This window comes from Nicotiana tabacum, chromosome 2, assembly GCF_000715075.1.
Source record: "Nicotiana tabacum cultivar K326 chromosome 2, ASM71507v2, whole genome shotgun sequence".
Lineage (NCBI taxonomy): Eukaryota > Viridiplantae > Streptophyta > Magnoliopsida > Solanales > Solanaceae > Nicotiana > Nicotiana tabacum.
The window spans coordinates 24,062,647-24,085,569 of NC_134081.1; the positions used below are offsets into that span (position 1 = coordinate 24,062,647).

General features: G+C 37.1%; 1 protein-coding gene across 4 annotated transcripts; it reads left to right on the forward strand.

Moving 5' to 3' along the window:
* The first annotated feature begins 15,231 nt into the window (after window positions 1-15,231).
* LOC107789406 (acetyl-coenzyme A carboxylase carboxyl transferase subunit alpha, chloroplastic) lies at window positions 15,232-22,095 on the forward strand. 4 transcript variants are annotated; one of them, XM_016611199.2, is made up of 12 exons: window positions 15,232-15,562; window positions 16,837-17,188; window positions 17,284-17,358; window positions 18,193-18,300; window positions 18,440-18,600; window positions 18,714-18,828; window positions 18,910-19,064; window positions 19,852-19,903; window positions 19,985-20,053; window positions 20,386-20,463; window positions 20,537-21,665; window positions 21,737-22,095. In XM_016611199.2, exons 2-11 carry the CDS (start codon window positions 16,847-16,849, stop codon window positions 21,662-21,664), a joined length of 2,283 nt encoding a protein of 760 aa, XP_016466685.2. In that variant the 5' UTR covers window positions 15,232-15,562; window positions 16,837-16,846; the 3' UTR covers window position 21,665; window positions 21,737-22,095. The 4 variants fall into 4 exon arrangements, with proteins under 4 accessions (XP_016466685.2, XP_016466686.2, XP_016466687.2 ...); XM_016611200.2 differs by having other exon boundaries at window positions 21,753-22,095; XM_016611201.2 differs by having other exon boundaries at window positions 15,234-15,541.
* The last annotated feature ends 828 nt before the right edge of the window (window positions 22,096-22,923 follow it).

A 22,923-nucleotide genomic window follows, 5' to 3' on the forward strand; every position in this document is an offset into this window, starting at 1 on the left:
ATGAAGCATTTGACATGTTCACTTCTTTTGTTAGAAAAACTCAAAAAAAACTAGGTAATAAACTTGCATCAATTAGGTCCGATCATGGCACAGAATTTGAAAATGCTAAATTTGTTGATTTTTGTGATGAGCATTGCATAGATCATAATTTTTCTGCTCCTAGGACTCCACAACAAAATGGAGTAGTTGAAAGAAAGAATAGGACACTTGAAGATATGGTTAGGACTATGCTTCTTTCTAGTAAACTGCCCCATAGCTTCTGGGCAAAAGCTGTAAATACTGTATGCTACATCATAAATAGGTGCATGACTAGACCTCTTATAAAGAAGACTCCCTATGAGTTACTTAAAGGGAGAAAACCAAACATATCCCATCTTAGGGCATTTGGATGCAAGTGCTTTGTGCACAATAATGGTAAAGACTCCCTAGGTAAGTTTGATCCCAAAAGTGATAAGGGAGTATTCTTAGGATATTCTTCACATAGCAAAGCTTATAAAGTCTATAACAAAAGAACTATGTGTGTTGAAGAAAGTGTTCATGTGGTTTTTGATGAAACTAACATTCTTTCTGAGAGACAGGAACATGATGATGAAGCAATTGGGCTGGTAAGAAACTTAAATGAAACCACAGCCCAGACTGAAGCTGCACTGGAAGAAGGAACAGGTGATGGAACAGGTCGTTCTACCCAGGGCAACCTGACAGGGGGGAATAGAACAAAGAAGAAATGATCCTCAAACCTCAATGGAACATGTCTATGAACCTGTTCCACAGCAACACAACACTGAAGGAACATCAAAGGGAAACCAGCTGGTTGTGAAATCCTACAAGTATAAAAGTTCTCATCCCATTGAGAACATAATTATTGATCCAACCTCTGGAATCAAAACCAGATCTTCATTAAAGAATCTTTGTGCTTTCAATGCTTTATTATCTCTTATTGAACCTAAAAATGTTGTTGAAGCTTTACAGGATGCAGACTGGGTAAATGCAATGCAGGATGAACTCAACCAATTTAAAAGGAGCCAAGTTTGACATCTGGTACCAAGACTTTTGGACAGATCAGTAATTGGCACAAAATGGGTCTTCAAAAACAAACTTGATGAAGATGGAACTGTTACAAGGAACAAGGCAAGATTGGTGGTTCAAGGATATAACCAGGAGGAGGGCATAGACTATGATGAAACCTTTGCTCCAGTTTCAAGGTTGGAAGCAATAAGACTCCTTATAGCCTTTGCTGCTTACATAGAATTCACTCTCCACCAGATGGATGTCAAGAGTGACTTCCTCAATGGCTATCTAAAGGAAGAAGTGTTTGTCAAGCAACCTCCGGGGTTTGAAAACAAGGAGAGTCCTGATCATGTGTATAAACTTGACAAAGTACTTTATGGGCTCAAGCAGGCTCCAAGAGCATGGTATGAAAGATTATTAAAATTTTTGCTTGAGCGTGACTACAAGAGAGGTAAAATTGACAATACTTTATTCTTGAAAGAAAAAGGTAAAGATCTCTTGGTAGTTCAGATATATGTCGATGATATAATCTTTGGAGCAACTACTGATAAGCTAAGTAAAGAATTTGCTAAACTAATGGGGAGTGAATTTGAAATGAGCATGATGGGTGAGCTTTATTTCTTTTTAGGCTTACAAATTAAACAAAATCCAAATGGAACTATGATCCATCAGCAGAGGTATGTAAAAGAGTTACTTAAAAGGTTTAAAATGGAAGATTCCAAGGAAATTGGCACTCCTATTGCAACAGCTACAAAGTTGGATATAGATGAACCTGGTTAATTTGTCGATCAGAAGTTGTATAGGGGAATGATTAGCTCATTGTTGTATCTCACTGCTAGTAGACATGATATTATTTTCAGTGTAGGCCTTTGTGCAAGATTTCAGGCATATCCGAAGGAGTCTCACTTGACTGTTGTCAAGAGAATTTTGAGATATCTAAAAGGCACCACTAATCTTTGTCTTTGGTATCCAAAAGGTAGTAATTTCAATCTTGTGGGATATGCTGATGCTGATTATGAAGGTTTTCTTGTGGATAGAAAGAGCACCTCAGGTATGGCACACTTTCTTGGCTCATGTCTTGTGTCTTGGGCCACCAAAAAGCAAAATTCAGTAGCCTTATCTACTGCTGAAGCTGAGTATGTTGTTGCTGCCTCATGTTGTGCTCAATTATTATGGATCAAACGGCAATTAATGGACTTTGGAATTGATGTTGGTTGTATCCCCATTTTTTGTGATATCACTAGTGCAATTAGTATGACCAAGAACCCGGTTCATCACAAGAGAACTAAGCACATAGATGTTAGGCATCACTTTTTGAGGGATAACTATGAAAAGGGGTAGATCAGTGTGGAATTTTGTGCTACTGACAAGCAAATAGTTGACATCTTCACAAAAGCCCTAAGAAGAGATCACTTTGAAAGGAACATGTTAGAATTAGGGATGATTAAGATCACCTAAATGGACCAGGTCAGAATTCACAACGGGAACAAAAAATTTAAAAAAAAAGAAAAAAAATTGAAAAAATAAAAAATAAAAAATTTGTTTTTTGGTTAGAAAATCTGAAAATGTATATAATTAGATTAATTTTTGCTCATACTCATACTTTCAATAGTATACTATTGTGCCATGTGTTAAAATGACTCATTAATCTCTAATGATATTTTCTCTATTTTGCAAATTTAGACTTACACAAGAGAATTATCAGTGAAGAACCTGGTTCATCAAGATAACACGGTATGTTTTCTACACTCTGCATAATTTGAAATAATAATATTTGTATCATGAGCAGAGTCCTGCTTAATTCCAAACTCCTTTTGGACTTATCCATTACAAGTGAACTAGTTCCGATCAAAAGAGTCCCAACCGAATTGAAGTACCTAGATTCTAGGGATACACTCCAAAGTCTTCTCAAAACTAAAATTCAGTTTGATTAGACTTCCACACCTACTATCATCCCTTTCACCACCCCAACCTCTAAGAAAAGAGTAAAGATGCTTGCTCGCAAGGTTGTTGCGGGGAGAGAACAAATCAAGAAAATAAATAAAAATTTAAAAACGGGTAAGGAAGAAGAACCCCAGAAATCTGATGAACCATTCAAATCTACTACTGAGGGGGAAGAAACTGTTTCTTCTGAAACTGAACAGGTACAAATTTGGAGAATAGGTTGTACTAGGAGGGGTCTATGGCAGACGTTAAAAGTACTGAATCTGGAGAAGTTGGTGGTAAAAATGAAAAGGAAAAAGAAAAAGAGAGCAAAGGAGTTAGGAGTATTGTGAGGGGGAAAGGGTAAAAGAGTGGTTGATTCTTCACCCACTCCTGTAAGTTTAACCAAAGACACAGGTGCAATGGTTGTTTGGGAAGAGAAATCTGGTGGAGTAGACGAGAGTGTACAGAAAACAGGGGGAAGTGGGTCTGGCGAAGCTGCTGAAGGGCTTCTTCAACTTGGGAAAGATAAAGATGAACCTGGTTCATCTGTAGAGGAAACCCTCGCAGACCTACTAAAGAAAGTGGGGCTAAGGATGCTGGGATTGAAAGGCTGAAGAAGAGGTTAGCAGAGGTGAAGACTGAGAGAGATGCTCTCAGAACTGAGCTGGCAAGAGAAAAGGAGAAGAATAATGGCATTCTTCAGAATATGCTGAAACTCCTCCAAGCCAAAAACCAAGCACCTAGTCCTTCCCAACCTTAAGCCTCCTAGCCTAGTGTAGATCAACCAGTGACCCAGTTCGGGTTTTTTTTTTGGCTCATGTTTCCAGTGTTTTTGTTTCTTCTTATGCTTTGTGGTAGGATCTTATCAATCATCAAAGAAATTCATTGTCTTTTGCTCTAACTGTTTATTTATATTTCTTTGATGGTTATAATTCTTAGCTTAATCTATGATGATTAACCCATGATTGCATTTGAAGTAGCCCCAGTGGCCATGAGTAAGTTTTAAAATCTGGTTATCTTACTTATTTATGCAACTTTTCGATGATGCCAAAAGGGGAAAAAAGTTATGCTTTACACTTTGAATAATGATGTTTATAACCTAATATATCTGGTCCTTGATGATAAGTGATTAAAAGGAAAAAAATCTTCTAACATTGTATTAATGTTGAGCTAAGTTGAAACAAGGCCTAAGCTTAAGAAAAGCACAAGGTTTGTCATCATCAAAAATGGGGAATTTGTTGGCCAGAGTGAAGGTTAGTTTTGAAGATTGACAAAGGAAGCTCAGGCATGAACCAGGTCCATCCCTTGTGTGTATAGACACGGGTAGAATCGAGTATGTGGGATGCACGTGAAGGAGATAAGCTTAACTTGGTATAATTGATATCTCCTGATCGAAAAGGTTGCATAATTGAGAAGGAGAAGGACTCCTTACTCAAAGAGAACACTATCCAAGATAAGTGAGGAGTTAGAAGTTGAGATCAACTACAACTCTTCCACCAAGGAAGAGTAGTATTAGAACTCTAGTTATTTTCTACTCTACTAACTCTATAAATCGCAGGATGTTCTCATTAAACAGGAACGCACAAAAGCAGAAGTTAAACGTGAATTGAGAGCAAAATAGCAAGGCATTTTGCAAGCAGTTCGTGTGTGATTCAAGTGTGTGAACCTGAAGCTACATGAACCAGATAGAAGAACTAGTTCCAAGTGTCTGTCTTTTATTCTAGTTCAACTGTAGTAGGTGCTTTCATATTGTACTTTTCAGCTTTATCTAGAGGCAATTGTAATAGGTACTTAGAGTATTCAAGTTAGAGTTAACTTAAAGTTGCCGCAACAATTAGAGGTTGTGTGCCACAATGAGATAGAGTTAATCCTAGGTTTACAAAAGTATTTTGTAAATGCAGTTTTTTGGCTCAATGATTTAGTGAAGAGTTTTGGAAAAATCCTACTGGGAAGTAGGTCGTGGTTTTTTCACTTTTTGAGCCGGGTGTTTTTCACGTAAAAATCTTTGTATTCTTTAATTTCTGCATTTATTATTCTGCAACAGTAGTATAAGGAACACATAGAAGAACCAGGTCCTTCTATAATCTGTGCACGCGAAAAATCGGACATCACACAAATCACCCCCCTCTTGTGTGGTATTGAAGTTAAAACATCAATATCCATTACTATGTTGATCTAACCTACTACTAAATTTTCCTATTTCTCCGAGTTCCTTCCAAATTGCCCTCAAGTTGACACTCCTCCTCGCCATAATACCCTGATCCTCAACCAAAACTCACCCCACAAGATCCTAGAATAAAACCACTCCGCCCTAAGGCCCATAAGCCGTTGTATTCCCTCTTAAGCACCCCTAAAGTACCACAACCGAGACACCCACTCAGAAAAGACCTTTCGTGAATCTAAAGTCGTTTTCTTCACCTTCTTAGCACTGAAATATAGAATCCATAATGATATAGAAATGCCACAAGTCTCGACACCATCTAACTTAAATCTCAGATTCTAGCCATATACAAATCCGCAAAATTCTCAATTGCTAATATAACTCTTGAATCCATTAGAACCTTCTCGTAAGCCATCCACTCTACTCAAATCTCAATTGCTCCGATCAGATGGGTCAAACAATTTGTGCCCCATTAGCACAACAACACGCAAAGAAGTAATCCATACCTTTAAGCAACCGAGAAATTTCATACTCCATGCACACTACATCTATCACAAATAGCAACTCAATCATTCTATGATTCTCAAGTCATCCTCGATCTTAATCTCTGCAAGTCATATCTGATTCACAAGTATGCCTCAAACCGAAACCAGTACAACACATAACCACGCAATCAAATTATCGATAGCAGAGTCCCCCACTTGGCTCAAAGCCATGGAACAAAACACTAGATAACTCGTAAGACCCATACTCTATTACTACCATAATCCCGCACCGAAATTCAACCCAATCCTTCATAAGCTCATGTAACAAAAACCATCTAATACCTCAAATCACCTACAAATCTCACATCCATCCTTGTGACGGTCAGGTCAACTATTACCACCGATCCAAACTCAGATCACACAAATATAACCCCATTGGTAGAAAAGGAAGCCTTCACATAACCTCATAAGGATCACACATCCGTAGATTACCCCGCATGTCATAACCCACCTACTTAGCCTCAAACTGGCATCTCCTTATACCCCTTTCACAGCCACAATTACTATGCAATCACTTAATCTTCCTGAGTCTGAACTCATCAATAAGACATGAGAACCTAATTCGTTCCATAATTAAACAACATGAAATATCCCTCAACACACTCATAACCTGAGATTGTACGTCATGTCAAGATAGAAATCAAGCACCTAATAGACCTTTTTATATCTCAAGAAAACTCTTCTCGTCATATTCAAACCATCTGAACATATCCTGCAGTCACATCCTACTCATTATATAGCTATCCAACCACTCATCGAGCCACAAATTCCAATAATAGGGACTCTACCGGACGTATAAGTCCAAAAGTACATGCTCACACAACCGAATTCCCCGTGATCAAGCTACAGTCAAAACTCGGCCTCAAGTTTCAGACTGGCCCATCATCATCACACAGAAATCACATCTCGCACCTCATCCATGGAATCACAAGCCGTCGATGCACAGCTGATACCGAGCGCTCACAAGCTGATAAGAATATGTGGATTTCAAAGATGGAAAATTTATCCTAAATGCCTTGTATCCTCTCGAAGATAGATATGGGCATCATCATACCGATCTGCAAGACTCTACTAGACACTTGCTCATGACTCGTAGAACCTATGAACCTAGAGCTCTGATACCAACTTGTCACGACCTAAAATTCAACTAGTCGTGATGGCACCTAACCCAACCCACTAGGTAAGTCAATAACCAACTATCCAATTTAATAAGATTGATCAAGAGAAGAAAAAATGATACAACTGTTTTATGCAATAATTTTCCCAAGTACTGGTAGTACAAATCATGAGCTTCTAAGATTTAGATTTTTACAAAACTGAATTGAGATAATTACAACGTCTGTTTGAAATATAATAAACAGAATTCGAATCTAATGCTACCAAGGACAAGTGATAGACATAACCGGAACGCAGGTACATCTTCGAATCTAGCTCCCGCTGTACGCAACAATAACAACATCCAACATCTACACGTAAGGTGTAGAAATGTAGTATGAGTAGAATCGACCCCGTGTACTTAATAAGTAACAAACCTAATCTTAGGTTAAAATAGTGACAAGCTGGAACAAAGATCGGAGTCCCACACCAATAGCCAACAACAATTCATAACAATATAATAAAAGTGCTAAAAGAAATAACTCAGAGATATAGTGGTCAGCTCGTTCAAAATTTCGGAAAAATAGGCATGCCTTTCAAGTATAATAGTAAAACCCAAATCTTTTACTGAAAGCTCCAAAACATGAGTGAGTTTGTAAAACCATGATTTTCATTCCAAAACATTTCCATGGTAAATGTTTCATTATCAAATGACATGAGAAAAGTACATCTCTATGCATATATGTCAATGTGTATGAGAAGTCATGAATGACATGATACCGTACAACATGAGAAAATGCATCTCGATGCCTATATGACAAGTGCGCATGTCGAATGCAATACAACATAGTGAACAACCATATGCATACTCTCAGAGTATCAATCCACTCAGTCACTCAGTTCTCCCAGTCACTCAGTCCTCACAGTCACTCATTCCTCACAGTCACTCAGTCCTCACAATTACTCAGTCATCGCAGTCACTTAATCCTCCCAATCGATCGGCACTCGCACTCGCACTCAATAGGTACATGCGCCCACTGTGAATGTGCAGACCCCGAAGGGGAAATTCCATCCCAAGCACAATAATAAGCCAATCATGGCATGAATCAAATAAACATATTGCGGTGTGTATCCCGATCCCATAAATATCTTCACAATCAGGCCATCGACCTCTCTCAGTCATCAATCTCTCCAGTCTCTTGGGCTCACAAGAATCATGATAATCAACCCAAACAATGATGATATAATGTATAAATAAATGACAGCGGAGACTGAGATATGATATAAAATTAATAGTTGTGATTGACTGCGTGATTTCAAATTAAGCAAATAATTCAACATGTAATGTGACCTATGTGAGTCCCAACAGTACCAACATACAGCCTAAACATGATTTCTAACATGACCTGCAGCTCAATTTCTCTAACACATGGGGAATATACGGATAACAACAAGATTATTCAACTATGCAGTTCCATGGAATTTGACTAAATCATTATTCACACGGTGCTCGCTCACACACCCGTCACCTAGCATGCGCGTCACCTCAACATCAATTACATAACATGTAATTCGGGATTTCATACCCTCAACATCAAGTTTAGAAGTGTTACTTACCTCGAACAAGCCAAATCCGATATCGAGCAAGCTAAATGATGCTCCAAAAATGCCATCCCATGTGTACCGACCTCCGAATAGCTCGAAACTAGCCAAAAGTGATACAAATACATCAAATAATGCCTAAGGAAATAATTCCAAATGATAAAGGTCAAATCCTTAATTCAAAAGCCCAAAATCGACCAAAACGTCAAACCTAGGACTATGCCTCGGAACCCGACAAAACTTATAAAATCCAAAAACTCATTCAATTACGAGTCCAACCATACTAGTTTCACCTAAATCTGACTCTAAATCGATGTTCAAAACTCAAAAACTCACTCTATGAAACTTTAGGCTAAAACCCCAATTTCTCTTTACAATTCATAATCCAAATGCCAAAATCGAAGATAGATTCATGAAATATGATCAAAAGTGAATAGATAACACTTACCCCAATTCACGTGGTGAAAATCACCTCAAAACTCGCCTCAATCCGAGCCCCAAATCTCAAAATATGATAAAACAATCAAACCCTCGATTTATAGATTCTGCCCAGCGATTTTCGCATTTGCGAACCAAATTTTCACCTCTGCGGACACGCTTATGCGGCCCAATATTCGCTTCTGTGAACCAACCAAACTCAGCAGCTATCGCTTCTGTAGAACATCACTTTGCACCTGCGCGCCCGCAGGTGCGGCTCTGCCATCACACATGTGCCATACCTCGCCCCTGCGACTCAAGGCACCGCTTCCGCAGGTGCGGCCCATTTCTTGCATCTGCGGAGCCCTGCTCCCAGTTCCACTTCCACTCCTGCGACTCTTTTGCTACTATTGAGGCTCCGCACCTGTGCCCATAACTCCGTAGATGTGGTCACACCAGAACCAGTAGCCTCAACAATTTGCAACATGCGACAAAATAATTCGAACCTCGTCCGAAGCTCACCCGAGCCCCTCGGGACCCCGTCCAATTATACCAATAAGTCCCATGACATAAAACTAACCTACTCGAGGCCTCAAATCGCGCGTAACAATATCGAATCGATGAATCATACCTCAAATCAAACTTAATGAACATTAAAACTTTCAACTTCCAAAACTCGCGCCGAAACATATTAAATCAACTCAGAATGAACTCAAATTTTGCACACAAGTTCCAAATGATATATCGAAGCTATTCCAAATTCCCGAAACCACAATCTGAATCTGATATCCTCAAAGTCAACTTCCAGTCAAATTTATGAACTTTCCAAACCTTCAAATTTCCAACTTTCTCCAATTAGTGCCGAATCCTTCTAGAACTATCCAATTGCAAATTCGGGCATACGCCCGAGTCCAAACTCACCATCCGAACCTAACGAAACTATCAAAACTCCGCTCCGGGGTCAAATTTACAAAAGTCAAACTTGGTCAACTCTTCCAACTTAAAGCTTCAATCATGAAATTCACTCTTCCAAATTGATTCCGAATAACCCGGAAACCAAAATGGACGATTCACACAAGTCATAATACATCATACGGAGCTACTCGTACCCCCCAAACTACCAAGCGAAGTCTAAATGATCATAATGATCGGTTAGGTCATTACAAGGTTGTCCTTTTACATCTTCAATATTTAGCCACAACACAAGACAATGGTACTGTTTAGAATTTCTTTTTTAAATATTTAGGGTGATTTTCACCAATATCATGTTTAGTTCGATATACTGAAGTCACTGAACTTATATAGATATTTGATTATGTATTTAAGGTATATATACCCTTGTAAAATCTAAGGGAAAGTGTTTGAGGAAGTGGATGGATTTGGTTGGTCTATGGCATAGACGATTCGAACATCCTCAAGTTGTGATTGAACTGTTTTAAGGTAAAACACCAAGGTTTGTATATAAACTTGAAGTTGTAATCCTTTTACTTTCTGGAATGTAATGAAATAACTTGATCTTTTGTTTCCCTTGTATTTAAGTTATATTATTGTATTCGTGTTATATCAAGTATCGCAAGATATTCGCTAACTCGCCCACTTCTACGGACCGCTTGATCATTTTGCATCCTTGTTGGGACTTTGTCCTTCTTGTGGCAGTGACTTTGTCACTCATCTCAGCATGCTTCTTGATTCAGATCTCTTGCCATCTTGAGTTTGGGTTTGTGGTTCGTCATAAATTATGGAACGTGTCCGTGTTAAGTATGAACTAGAAAGCCATTCTTAATATGGTTCTTGATTCTATTGACTATTGGGTTCGACCCTACTTGATTTGGGGTTTCGATCCATCTTGATATCTGATTATACTTAGTATGATGGCATGACGTACATATGGGGCGAAAATGGATATTTGGCAAACTTTCTTGGATTGATAGTATACGCTTTCTTGACACTTGAATCTTGAACATTTTTATTGATATCTGGAAATATTTCAAGGTTTGATATTCGATACTTTTGATATATTTGTTTACTTGCTTTAGATTTATGTTTTGTTTGAGCTACCTATGACTGAAAAGGGGAATTGGAGAATTTAATGGCTCCAAGCCTAAAGTTTATACACCACTAAGCTTTATGCTTAGTAATAGTTATTTTCTATTATAGGTAATGTACGGGATGGGATTTGAAGACGGCCATATGAAGTAGTATTTTGGGGAGTTTTTATGGAGATCACATTTGCATATACTTCTAGGTTTTGTATAGTTTTAGGACTTGTACATGATCTATATGTCACACTTATGTATGTAATTTTGGAGGCTTGTTGGATCTCATGATCATAAGCTTGTAACTTGAACTTGATGACTTATTTCATTGTTTTAGGGTGTGTTAATAACTCAGGTCTTGTAATATGCTAAATTTACACTTTGTCTTGCAAAGATGTATAAAAGAGAAGACTAATTTTCCTTTTATGCTCGCTAGTTTGAGATTCATGTACAATACAAACCTGCAGTGATGTCGAATGAAAAAGATAATTTGGTTAATGTGTTGATTATTCAAGAAGGGTTGCATTACATTATCTTGATACTTTGATATTGTATTTAATTTAGGGAATTTTATGAAGATTACCACACAAAAAAATATTGCGCTTGAAACCTTTATCGCATGGGCCTATTTTCGCTACTAAATTATTATGAATGTCTTTTTAGATTAATATCTTCCGAATGTTATGAGTAGTAAATTAGATTTATTTCGTAAGTAGCACCCTCCCAAAAGGGGTTGCTACATACGATCCTCCAAAAAGATGGGTGGATCTTCCAGAGGCAGACCTCATATCTCTTACAGAAGTCAAGGGCGATCGTATGCATCGGGCCAAACGTGAATGGGTACGTATAAACACTTAAGTACCCCTCCACGTGCGTGGTGATGTCCTCATATGGGCTGGGGATGACTACTTCCTTGCCTTCCCACTTGCATTCCTCCCGAACCGTCGAGAGCGTATCTTCGGTGACGAAACAGATATACCCCCCTACCTCCTCACCCCGATCTCCTTATTTGGAGGCCTTTTCGACCTTAAAGTCGTTGTCTATGGAGCATCCTCCAGGGATAAAATCCTTAAGAGGAGGTTCTGGGGTTACTACCAGGAGGGTCGCTTCGACATCAGCGGCTGAAACAGAAGTTGAAGGAGCGGTGTGTTGAGGCACAGATTTTAAAGTTTTTGCCATCGTTATCTAGGAATATGAAGGTTTGAAAACCGGTATGAAGGCTTGAAGATGGGTATGAAGATTTAAAGGTTTGGCTTGAAGATTTGAAGGCGAAATATAAAGATTTGAAGACTAAGGATGAAGAAATGAAGATGTGAAGAACAATTCGTAAGGATTTGAGGGGATGATGAACAAGTAAAAATTTCGAAGGTAACTCAAGAAGATTCGAAATCGGAAGGTAAAAAAGTGAAAAAAGGAAAGCGAAGCTTTTATAGGAGGGAAATATTTAATGCGTGACGTTTCACATTCGAGGACGGTCAACCGGCGGCTGACACGTGTCCGAAGTTAGAACGACGTGATTGGGGGGACATTTCGCTGACTTATCAGCCCATTTGTAGCGTACGATGGAAGGACACTTAATCAATTTGCATCGTCTCGATAAATCTGCTCTCCGAAAAGTGAGGAGACTATTTGTGTACGGATAAAATCGGGGATAAAGTTACCCTCGATTTTCCAGTAAACAAACGAGAGGGAAGCACGATCTGACATGACCTCGAGTAAAGCCGAGGGATTCTACGTCTTAGAGCCCGGGGAGGACGAATGGTGCACCCGGGATCGGACACGGCCGAGCATGGATCCGAGCAGAGTGAAGAGCCGAGACTAGGGAAAAAGATGGTTAGACACGATAAGCGGGGGCCTTAATATTCGCCCTCAGCCGGATGTTAAGGCGCAAATCTCGCCCGACATCAACTTCATATCAATATTTATTGGAAGGAGAAGATTTTTTTACCTTATTTAGACTTGTACTAGGATTGAAACTCCCCTACTATATAAAAGGAAGAACCTTTTCATTTTACAACCATTGTTGGCACGCATATCAAAGCAATAAAGTTAATTTTTGTTCTTTAGCTATTGTTCAAAGTGATCGTTTGCTGCTTGTTCGTTAAGTTGTAATCGAGCCCGTTCCGAGGGCTAGATCGGAACTGATTTCCAAACGTCCGTTGCAAGGCTAGATTTATTCATCCATTACATTTGGTTTGAAAGATTTGATTTCCTTTAATTCAATTATCACATATCCTTTAACCGCGTATAAATTCAATTGTTACTCGTTTTAAGGGTCGAGTTAAGTTTGCGAAGACAATAGTTATTTATGACTGGAGGTAGTATATTAATAGATTATGAGTTCATGCTTCTCTATTCCATTAATTCCCCTCAATAGGTCAAATGCAGATGTCAAACTTTAGTATACCTTTCAAACACTAAAGAAACAATAAACCCTACCTACTGAGGACCTAAAGTTAACAAACACGTTTGACTATTACTTAATTACTATTAGTATTTGGCATTAAAGATCCTTCATTTAATTACTCTACAAATCTTTCTGTAATTTGTTGCTACGTATTTTTTCCAATTTCATATCATATGTGATCGGTGTTTTTCATAAGAACACTAAGTAAAGGGTTATTAACTCCTTTTTTCAGTAATTAATTTATAGGGTTTAGAATTTGATGACAAGTACAAAAAAGTATTTTGCAATTTTGTTATAGTAACTCTATAAAAAACACAAAGTCATTTGGCTTATTAACCATCTGACGTGTAAAAATTAATTGAAAAATGTTCACATTAATAGTCAAAGTGCTTCTTAACTTTTTTTAAAAAGTGTGCATAATTATATCAAAATTGGTTATTTTTCCTATTCCTATTTTATTTTTGCAAGCATTTGTTTTAAATTGTTATTCAAGGTTGCACATATAACTTAAACAATCAAATATTCATTCAAACACATCTGATTCTCTACTTAATATAACCATTCTTTAAGATTCAATTAACCCGAGGAGATAAAAATACATAATTAATTGGAAAATATAATTGAAATCTTTAACATAGTATATAATTATATTACGTTTGCACTTATTGTCACGAATAAGTAGTAAAAATTGCATGGGGCGCCCTATTTGGTCGCCCTTTTTTAACTTATACCCATTTTATTTTTTCGTTTGCATCCGTATCCATTTTCTTTGTTAAAAGTGTTTTAAAAAGATAATTTTGCCCTTTTTTAATAAAAGACTATTGACAAAACTGTAGACTGTATGGCAAAACTTCAGCATGTTTTGGATGGAGTTTTAGCAAATGAACTAAATAACTTCAGCATGCATTAGAAAAACTAATTAGAAAATTACATACTGCAAGAAAAAAAACTTAAGCATGTTTAGTCTGAAATTTTAGCAAATGAACTAAAATATTTCAGCTTGTTTAGACTGAAGTTTCGGATAAAACTCATGACAAAACTGTAGACTGCATGACAAAACTTCAACATGTTTTGGTATGAAATTTTAGCAAATGAACTAAATAACTTCAGCATGCATTAGCAAAAACTCATTAGAAATGCAAGATAAAAATTTAAGCATGTTTAGTCTGAAATTTTAGCAAATGAACTAAATAAACTTAAACATGTTTAGTCTGAAGTTTTAGCAAATGAACTAAAAAACTTAAGCATGTTTAGTCTGAAGTTTTAGCAAATGAACTAAATAACTTAAACATGTTTAGTCTGAAATTTTAGCAAATGAACTAAAAAACTTAAGCATGTTTGGTCTGAAGTTTTAGCAAATGAACTAAATAACTTCAGCATGTTTAGATTGAAATTTCGGATAAAACTCATGACAAAACTGTAGACTGCAGAATAAATAACTTCAACATGCATTAACATGAAGTTTTAGTTTTAATGTGAAACAACTTCATGTTATATTAACATGAAGTTTTAGCTTCAACATAAAACAACTTCATGCTCCATTAGCATGAAGTTTTAGCTTCAAGGTGAGAGGAGATATCACGCGATTAATGCGTGGTGTAGGTTTTATATCTTTTGTCAGAGGTGTAATTGTCATATTATTACGAATTTTTTGTCAGCTGGCTACCAAATTAATAATTTTTAAAAATATGATACGGGTTAAAGGGCACAAATATAAGGTACGACTGCAAATGCCCGAATAAGTACCACCCTCTCACTGGCTTAAGAACTAATGAGTATCATCTAAGACATCATATAAATAGTATTTAGATCTTCACAGAGTATTTACCATCTAAATAATGAAGCAAAAATGAATAATTCTCGAATTTAGTTTTTATTTTCGATGAATTTTAAAAAATAAAATAGAATAAAAGCAATGGATATGGTACAGGTGCAGAAAAATCCAAATCCGAAGGTCAAGAAGTGACTCCAGCTTCAGTTCAACACATTTAACGGCCGAACCGATAAAAGCTGGCTCCTCTTATTAACAAGCACACAGGTAGTTTTTTCTTTAATTTATTTTTTTATATTTTAATTACATTTTGCCCTTTTCAATTTCTTTTTTTCCCCATCCGCATAAGAAGTATCGAAAACTCAGAAATGAAACTCTCTCATAAGTTGCTGCTTCTGCATAGCTTTTATCTATATATCTAAACACTGATTATTTTTCGTTGTTGAATAAACCCAAGCAGGCGACGATCTTCTCGATGTTCTCTGCTCCTTAAAAGTACTAATCTCTCTCCACAAAGTACTCCTCTCATCGACTCCTCAGATCTCTCTCTTTCTCTCTCCGCCGAATCTGGAGGTCTCATTCTCTTAATTCTCGGTTCGTTTTCTCGCATTTGATCAGTAATTTTTCGGTTTTAATTTATTGATTTTAGCTTTATAGCTATGATTTTGTTTAATAAATTCGCTAAGGTTGTTGCTGTTGTGCTCTATTTTGTAATGTTCATGCAATTAAATTTCTCTTTTTTTTGTTGTTCGTTTGTTTGTATTTGTCCGCCTATGTGAGCTTAGCATAGCCGGTTCAAGTGTAAAATAGTCAAATTTTGCCGAATCTGGAGCTCTCATTCTCGGTTTGTTTTCTTCACATTTGATCATTAATTTACAGTTTATTGATTGAATTTGAATATATAGATTTGATTACATTTAATAAATTTGGTAAGGCCGTGTTTCTCTATTTCCTAATGTTTATCCAGTGAAATTTGTATTTATCCGCCTATCTGATTAGCAGAGCCGGTTCAAGTGTAAACATAGTCAAATTATGACGAGTCGGTCATCCTTATAGTCATGGATGTTTTTTAAACAATATTGGGTGAAATGTGCCCAAATGGAGCAGAATGGATATAGTGGATTCATAAAGAGGTCCCCAACTAGTTTTAGATTGACGTGTAGTTGATTGATTGATTGATTCTTGTGTTTTATGCAAATGTACTTTATGTTTCGGCACATTACTAGTCAGTGGCGGAAGCAGGATGTTCTTAAGCGGTGTCAACATATAATTAAGTTAAAAAATGGATAAATCACTATAATGACAAGCGGTGTCATTTTCTATATTTATTTCCAAAATTTTCAATTTGCTTATTATCTATATATACATATCTAGTAAATGTTTCGACGAAGCGGTGTCCCGTCACACCATTTGGAGCAAGGTATATCTGCCACAGGTACTAGTTACCTCAAAATTTTTGGTGCTCGATGTTTTTGTTAATTTGGTGTTTATTTGCATATGTTTTTTTTAATTTCCTTTGCTGCAATCTCTAGCTTGTGCAGGGTAGCTGATTTTTTTATCAATTTAGTAACTGTTTTTAGTTTGTTTTGAGTTTGCTGCCGAAGGGTGCGTAGAGATTAAATCTTTTGCTAGTGTCTGAATATGCTTCTCTGCATAGCTAGGTGATAGGTCTAACTATGTGCAGTGAAATTTATGTTTGTTAGTTTTGTCATTCATGTATGCTTAAAAGTATCCGATTGAAACATTGACTGTGCTTTGAAGCTAATTGATTTCACAATTATGTCATTGGTGGGCTATATTCTTTTAGATTCTAAATTTTGTGCACTTTCCCCTCTTTACGTGAAATTGATTAGGTTAACCTATTGCAGAAACTGGAGAATGGCTTCAACTTCACATCCTCCCATGGCATTCAGTGGAAGTTTGGCTTCTAAAACTTCGGCTTCAGACCTTCTTCGTAGCTCAAGAAATGGTGTCTGCGGTGTGCCATTGAAAGCCCTCGGCAGAGCACGATTGGGTTCTAAAAAGAGAGATTTTGCCGTCTCTGCTAAGGTTCGAAAGGTAAAGAAGCACGAGTATCCTTGGCCAGAGGATCCTGACCTTAATGTCAAGGGTGGAGTCCTCAGTCATTTATCACCTTTCAAGCCATTGAAAGAAAAGCAAAAGCCGGTGACATTGGATTTTGAGAAACCTCTTATGGATCTGCAGAAGAAAATCATTGACGTAGGTTTCATGACCTAATGCCTCAAGAGATATTACCTCTTATATCAATGTAGAACACTAAACATTTGTCAATTGTAACTGTTTCTTGGATGCAGGTTCAAAAGATGGCAAATGAAACTGGATTGGATTTCAGTGACCAAATTATCTCCCTCGAGAACAAATACCAACAGGTTTGAATGACAAAAATGGCCTTCCACTTATTAAAGAAAAACAAGACAATTGGCCTTTTGTTGCTTAATGTGTTTCTGCTCTTATTAAGAAGTTACTATTGGAGGTCAATTCTTGGTGTTTCACAATCTTCTTTATAGAATTTTTTCAGATTATTTTGAATTTCAGTACTTGTAATCTCATTCTTCCTTCTTTTTTTTTTCAATTTTGTTTAGGAAAATTTTGGTCTGTACTGTTCATTTTGTGAAAAACGTTATACCTGAATAAAAGTATTTTAGGATAATCCTTATCAAATAAAAAGAAGGAAGAAAATTTGGATATCCCTTTTCTTTCTTTTTTTCGTGAGAAATATTTGTTGCATTACTGCAATTGCTGCTAAATTGCTAAGAAATGTGTCTCAATCCATGTATATTTTATCATTTGCGGAGAAACTAATACTGGTCCTTTACTGAAATCCTTTCCAAGTGCATCATCATCATTTTATGCTCTGTAAGGGATGTATATTTTTCACACGCATGCTGGGGGGGGGAACTAGAGGAGACAACAAGAGCAATCTGGGGAGGTCACAGGGAAATCATAAGATTCTGATCTCTAGTAAAGAATTTGATTTTGAATATTTGTGATAAAATTACCTACTTTTTGATTTTGAGTTGGATGCTGAAATAAAGGATAGAAAAGATTCGTGTTTTGCGACACATGCCTTTTATTCTTTTATAATGTTTGGAGAAAGGTATGAAGGTGAGAACATTGTATCAGCACTAACCTTGAGGGTCAACATTATTTTTGCTAACAATATAATGTAGCTGGTATGCTGACATCTTTACTGTCCTTTTCAGGCTCTAAAAGATCTTTACACGCATCTGACTCCTATACAAAGAGTGAATATTGCAAGGCATCCTAACAGGCCAACTTTCCTTGATCACATCTTTAATATTACTGAGAAGGTCAAGTAAATTCAATGACTCTCACTTGCTTATCAAATAAATTTAAAAAAATTGCAGACTCTGTTTCTGTTCTCTTTTCCATATGCTAATTACTGTTGGAAATTCTAACAACGTAAAATTGTAAATGCCGAATTTGCAGTTTGTGGAGCTTCATGGTGACCGAGCTGGGTATGACGATCCTGCCATTGTCACTGGCCTTGGCACAATAAATGGTAGAAGCTATATGTTCATGGGTCATCAAAAAGGACGCAACACAAAGGAGAACATACAACGTAACTTTGGGATGCCTACGCCGCATGGGTATGTGGTTCCATCATGTTTGAGCTTTGAGTATTTCTGTACGAGTTTAGATAAAGCCACTTCTTTGTAGTATGTGAGCCTACAATAGTAAGAAAAGAATACTTGTTAAACAGCTATAGGAAGGCTCTGCGGATGATGTACTATGCTGATCATCATGGATTCCCGATTATCACCTTCATTGACACACCAGGGGCATATGCTGACCTTAAATCGGAGGAACTAGGCCAAGTATGTTCACAAAACTGATGTAGCATGCTTTTTCCTCATTGGTTATTGCTAAACTGATTAGTTTGTAATGCTTTCATGCAGGGGGAAGCCATAGCTCATAATTTGAGGACTATGTTTGGTTTGAAAGTACCAATTATTTCCATTGTTATGGGAGAAGGGGGTTCTGGTGGAGCTCTGGCTATTGGTTGTGCTAATAAATTGTTAATGCTTGAAAATGCTGTCTTCTATGTTGCCAGGTGCCTCTAAAACTGTCGACTTTTACTATGAAGAAAAATGGTGTTTTATGATATATTTTTGAGATGGATATGGAGAGGTGTATACTGCATGCAGACTAAATATGTGGTGAATGACAATCATTCATCATGTCCTTTTTAATCCAAGAAATTTTCCATCAATTTTATAGTTTCAGCTTCCCAACTGTCTTAGCCCTGGTGAACAGAGTTACGAGTACCTGTGCTGGTGAGGAGTAGCAGGTACTTGGTGGAATAGTCGAGGTGTGCACAAGTTGGCCCGGACACCACCTATATCAAAAAATAAATAAATAACATAAGAAATTATAGTTTCAGCTTTTCATCAATTTTAAAGGTGGGTAGCACCTTGGCGGTAGGCCATGTCTACTTCAGAAACAAATCTAATACATTGACTATTAGCTGTAAAACACCAGACCAATACTTGAAAAACATAATCTCTGTTTGGATGTCCTAACGCTGAACCATCTAATCTTATTCCTTTTGCTCTTAATCTTGGACTACCCAATCTCATTTCAAATCAATAAACTCTGCGGAAAAACGAATCTGGGAGGGCAATCTTCTTTTTGGCAATACAACTATTAACAAATTCAATACAATTAGTGAATATCTTGCTGTAACGCACCCTTAATCTTTCAATCAGATATTCGTGGTACTTTTCTTTTGTATTTTTTGATTCACCTACTCAGACCCAGTTTTCTGTATAGTGTTCTTGACTTTCATACTTGATAGTGATGTATGCTTACCGTTCTCAATTCCCACTTGTAATTCACAGCCCAGAAGCATGTGCAGCAATTTTATGGAAGACCGCAAAAGCTTCTCCTAAGGTTGCTATAGTTAAAATTCAATAGTGTTAATCCAGAAAAGCTGTGAAAATTATTGCTGAGTATGGCTTCATTTCATTTCAGGCAGCTGAGAAACTCAAGATAACTGCTCGAGAGCTGTGCAAGCTTCAAATTGCTGATGGTTCCATTGCTGTAATATTACTTCATTGCTGTATCTGCCTAATTGATCAAAATCTCATTCTTCTTCATCACTTACATATTTTTCCAATTAGCTAACAAATTTGAAATGCTAAAAGAAGAAATGTGAATTTCTCATCTGTGAATTGTCTTCCATTTCTGACCCTTGCAATCTCCTAGCAGAGTCATAGTTGATGTTTCGTAATCTCTGAATTACCATATTGCTTATTATCTGCCTTGCAACTATTCCTTGACAGTTGGTAAATTTGGGTGAATATATGTCATTTGAGACAAAAAAGTGATTCACTTTCATCGGTGGTAACTAAATGGTTTTTATCGTGTTGCAGGAGCCTCTTGGTGGTGCACATGCTGATCCATATTGGACTTCACAGCAGATAAAAACTGCAATTGAAGAATCAATGGATGTGAGTATATCAAAATTTCTATTTCCAGAAATTGTACTTTCAGCTTTTGCTAAAACACAATCCATCCTTGTAGGAACTTACGAAAATGGACACTCAAGAGTTGTTAAGGCACAGGATGCTTAAGTTCCGAAAACTGGGTGGCTTCCAGGAGGGAGTTCCCATTGATCCAAAAAGGAAGGTCAACATGAAAAAGAAAGAAGAACCTCTTCTTCCACCTGGGACTCCGGATGTGGAGTTAATGGATGAGGTTGAAAAGTTAAAGCAAGAGATCCTGAAAGCAAAGGAATCATCCGGGAAGATTCCAGAGTCAGGCCTGAATGAGATGATAGAAAAATTGAGAAGGGAAATTGATTATGAATTTTCTGAGGCTGCTAAAGCTTTAGGTTTGGAGGAAAAGTTTGTCATAGTGCGAGAAGAATTTGCAAAAACAAGGAACTCAAACGACCAGTCAATGCATCCTGCTCTGAAGGAAAAGCTTGACCAGCTTAAGGATGAATTCAACAGAAACATGTCTGCTGCTCCAAATTATGCTAGTCTAAAGAATAAGCTTGAGATGTTACAAGAAATGTCTGAAGCCCACAAACTCTCCGAGAAAAATAGCAAGGCAAACAAAATGAAGGAGGAGATCAATAAGAGGTTAAAAGAAACCATGAATCGCCCTGATTTGAAGGAGAAGATTGATAAATTGAAGGCTGAAATCGAGAGTACTGGGGTATCAACAGTTATGGATTTAGACCAGGGGCTAAAGGAGAAAATTGTGCAACTTAAAGATGAAATGGAGACGGAATTTGCTGGCATTTTTGAATCTTTAGGTTTGCATGTCAGCCCACCATCACTTCCTGATGCCAAGAGAAAAATTGATGAATTTAACAATGAAATTACCAAGGTTATGGAAGACGTCGTGAATTCGACAGATTTGAAAAACAAGATTGAGTTGTTAAAAATGGAGGTAGCAAAGGCTGGAAAGATAGCAGATGCAGAGTCAAAGGCAAAAATTCAGGCCTTAGAACAGCAAATAAAGCAGAGTCTTGCAGAGGCTATGAGTTTCCCTGAGTTGAAAGAAAAACATGAGAAGCTGAAGGCAGAGATTATTGAAACTGTTGAATCCCCTGAAGGATCTAACGGAAGTTTGCTCGCAGATAATGATGGTTCTAAGGCAGAAGTAGAAGTTAATGTAGATGCAAACCGTAGCTTTGCATGATGTGAGTTCGTACAATTTCTCCACATTTCTTGGTTTCTTTCGCATGATTGAATAACTCTGAAATCTTTGCAGTTCAACCATGATGCAGGTTAGCTACTAGCTGTTGCAAAAGATAATCTGTGAAACTACTTCAGCATGTGGAAGATGGAGCCTCTTTCTTCGCGGTGCACTTACTTTGCATTCAGTATTTTCTTCTGGAGTTTATCTTCTTATAATGTACGGAACTACAGATTCTTTTTTTGGCTAGGCTCTGCCATGTTTTCCTGGATTTTGTTTTCTGTTACTTTAGAATAATTCAGATTTCTTTTAAGAGTTAAGTTAGATTGAACTGTTCCTTTAATTGATATTTAGAGGCAAGATACTGTATAAATTATGTGTTTGCAGAGGAGGTTAGAACATGCTGCGAAATATCTATCCATGGAGTTATCATATATGTTGTCTTCCCTGTACTATATCTATTTTTGGATGTCAGAATAGATTTTGCTCAAATATTTAAACAATCAAGAGAGCAAAACATCAACTTTGGGTCAAACTTCTGAAGGATAAGTAGAACGGTAAAACCAAGAAGACTACCAAGTGCTTGTCCCATTAATCAACTGTTAGATGTTTTTCTTTTACCATATACAGAGTATGGAACTTGCAACGAAAGATAAAGATAAGTTTCTCCAACACTACAAAAAATTGGAACGTGCGAGGTAGCATAAACATAAGTTTTTCCAACACTCCAAAAGTTTGAAACTTGTAAGACCAAGCACTGATGAAATGTTCTAATGTCACCATTCTATCCTCTACATTGCATCCTCGTCATATTTACAGAACTAGCGTATTTGCCCTAGCTTTATCCTTTTTCTAAGAAATCAAGTACCTATTCAACTACCACTTTGGATCCCACTCTCTTTGTTATTCATATCAATTGAAATGCTTCACGAATTGGAGATAAAAACCAGTAGTGACATATGTGCGCACAAGCTGAAAACATGAATTAGAGATTGGACAAGGTTCAAATGTCAAATATCAAAGTAGAACTCAAATGTTAAATACCACAATTTTTCTTCATTTTTCTACTACTGATAATATAATAACAAACACTAAACTGTCTCCCTTTTTTTTTTATATAACTGGAAAGAGGAAAAATGCAGCCTATGCTAAACCATCCTATGATGAGCCATCCGAATCTGGTGGTCAATTCATATATTAGAGGATGCTTCCCATTGCTGCCAGCCACTCGAGAAAAATGGCAGGGGCCTCCATGCCTGCAA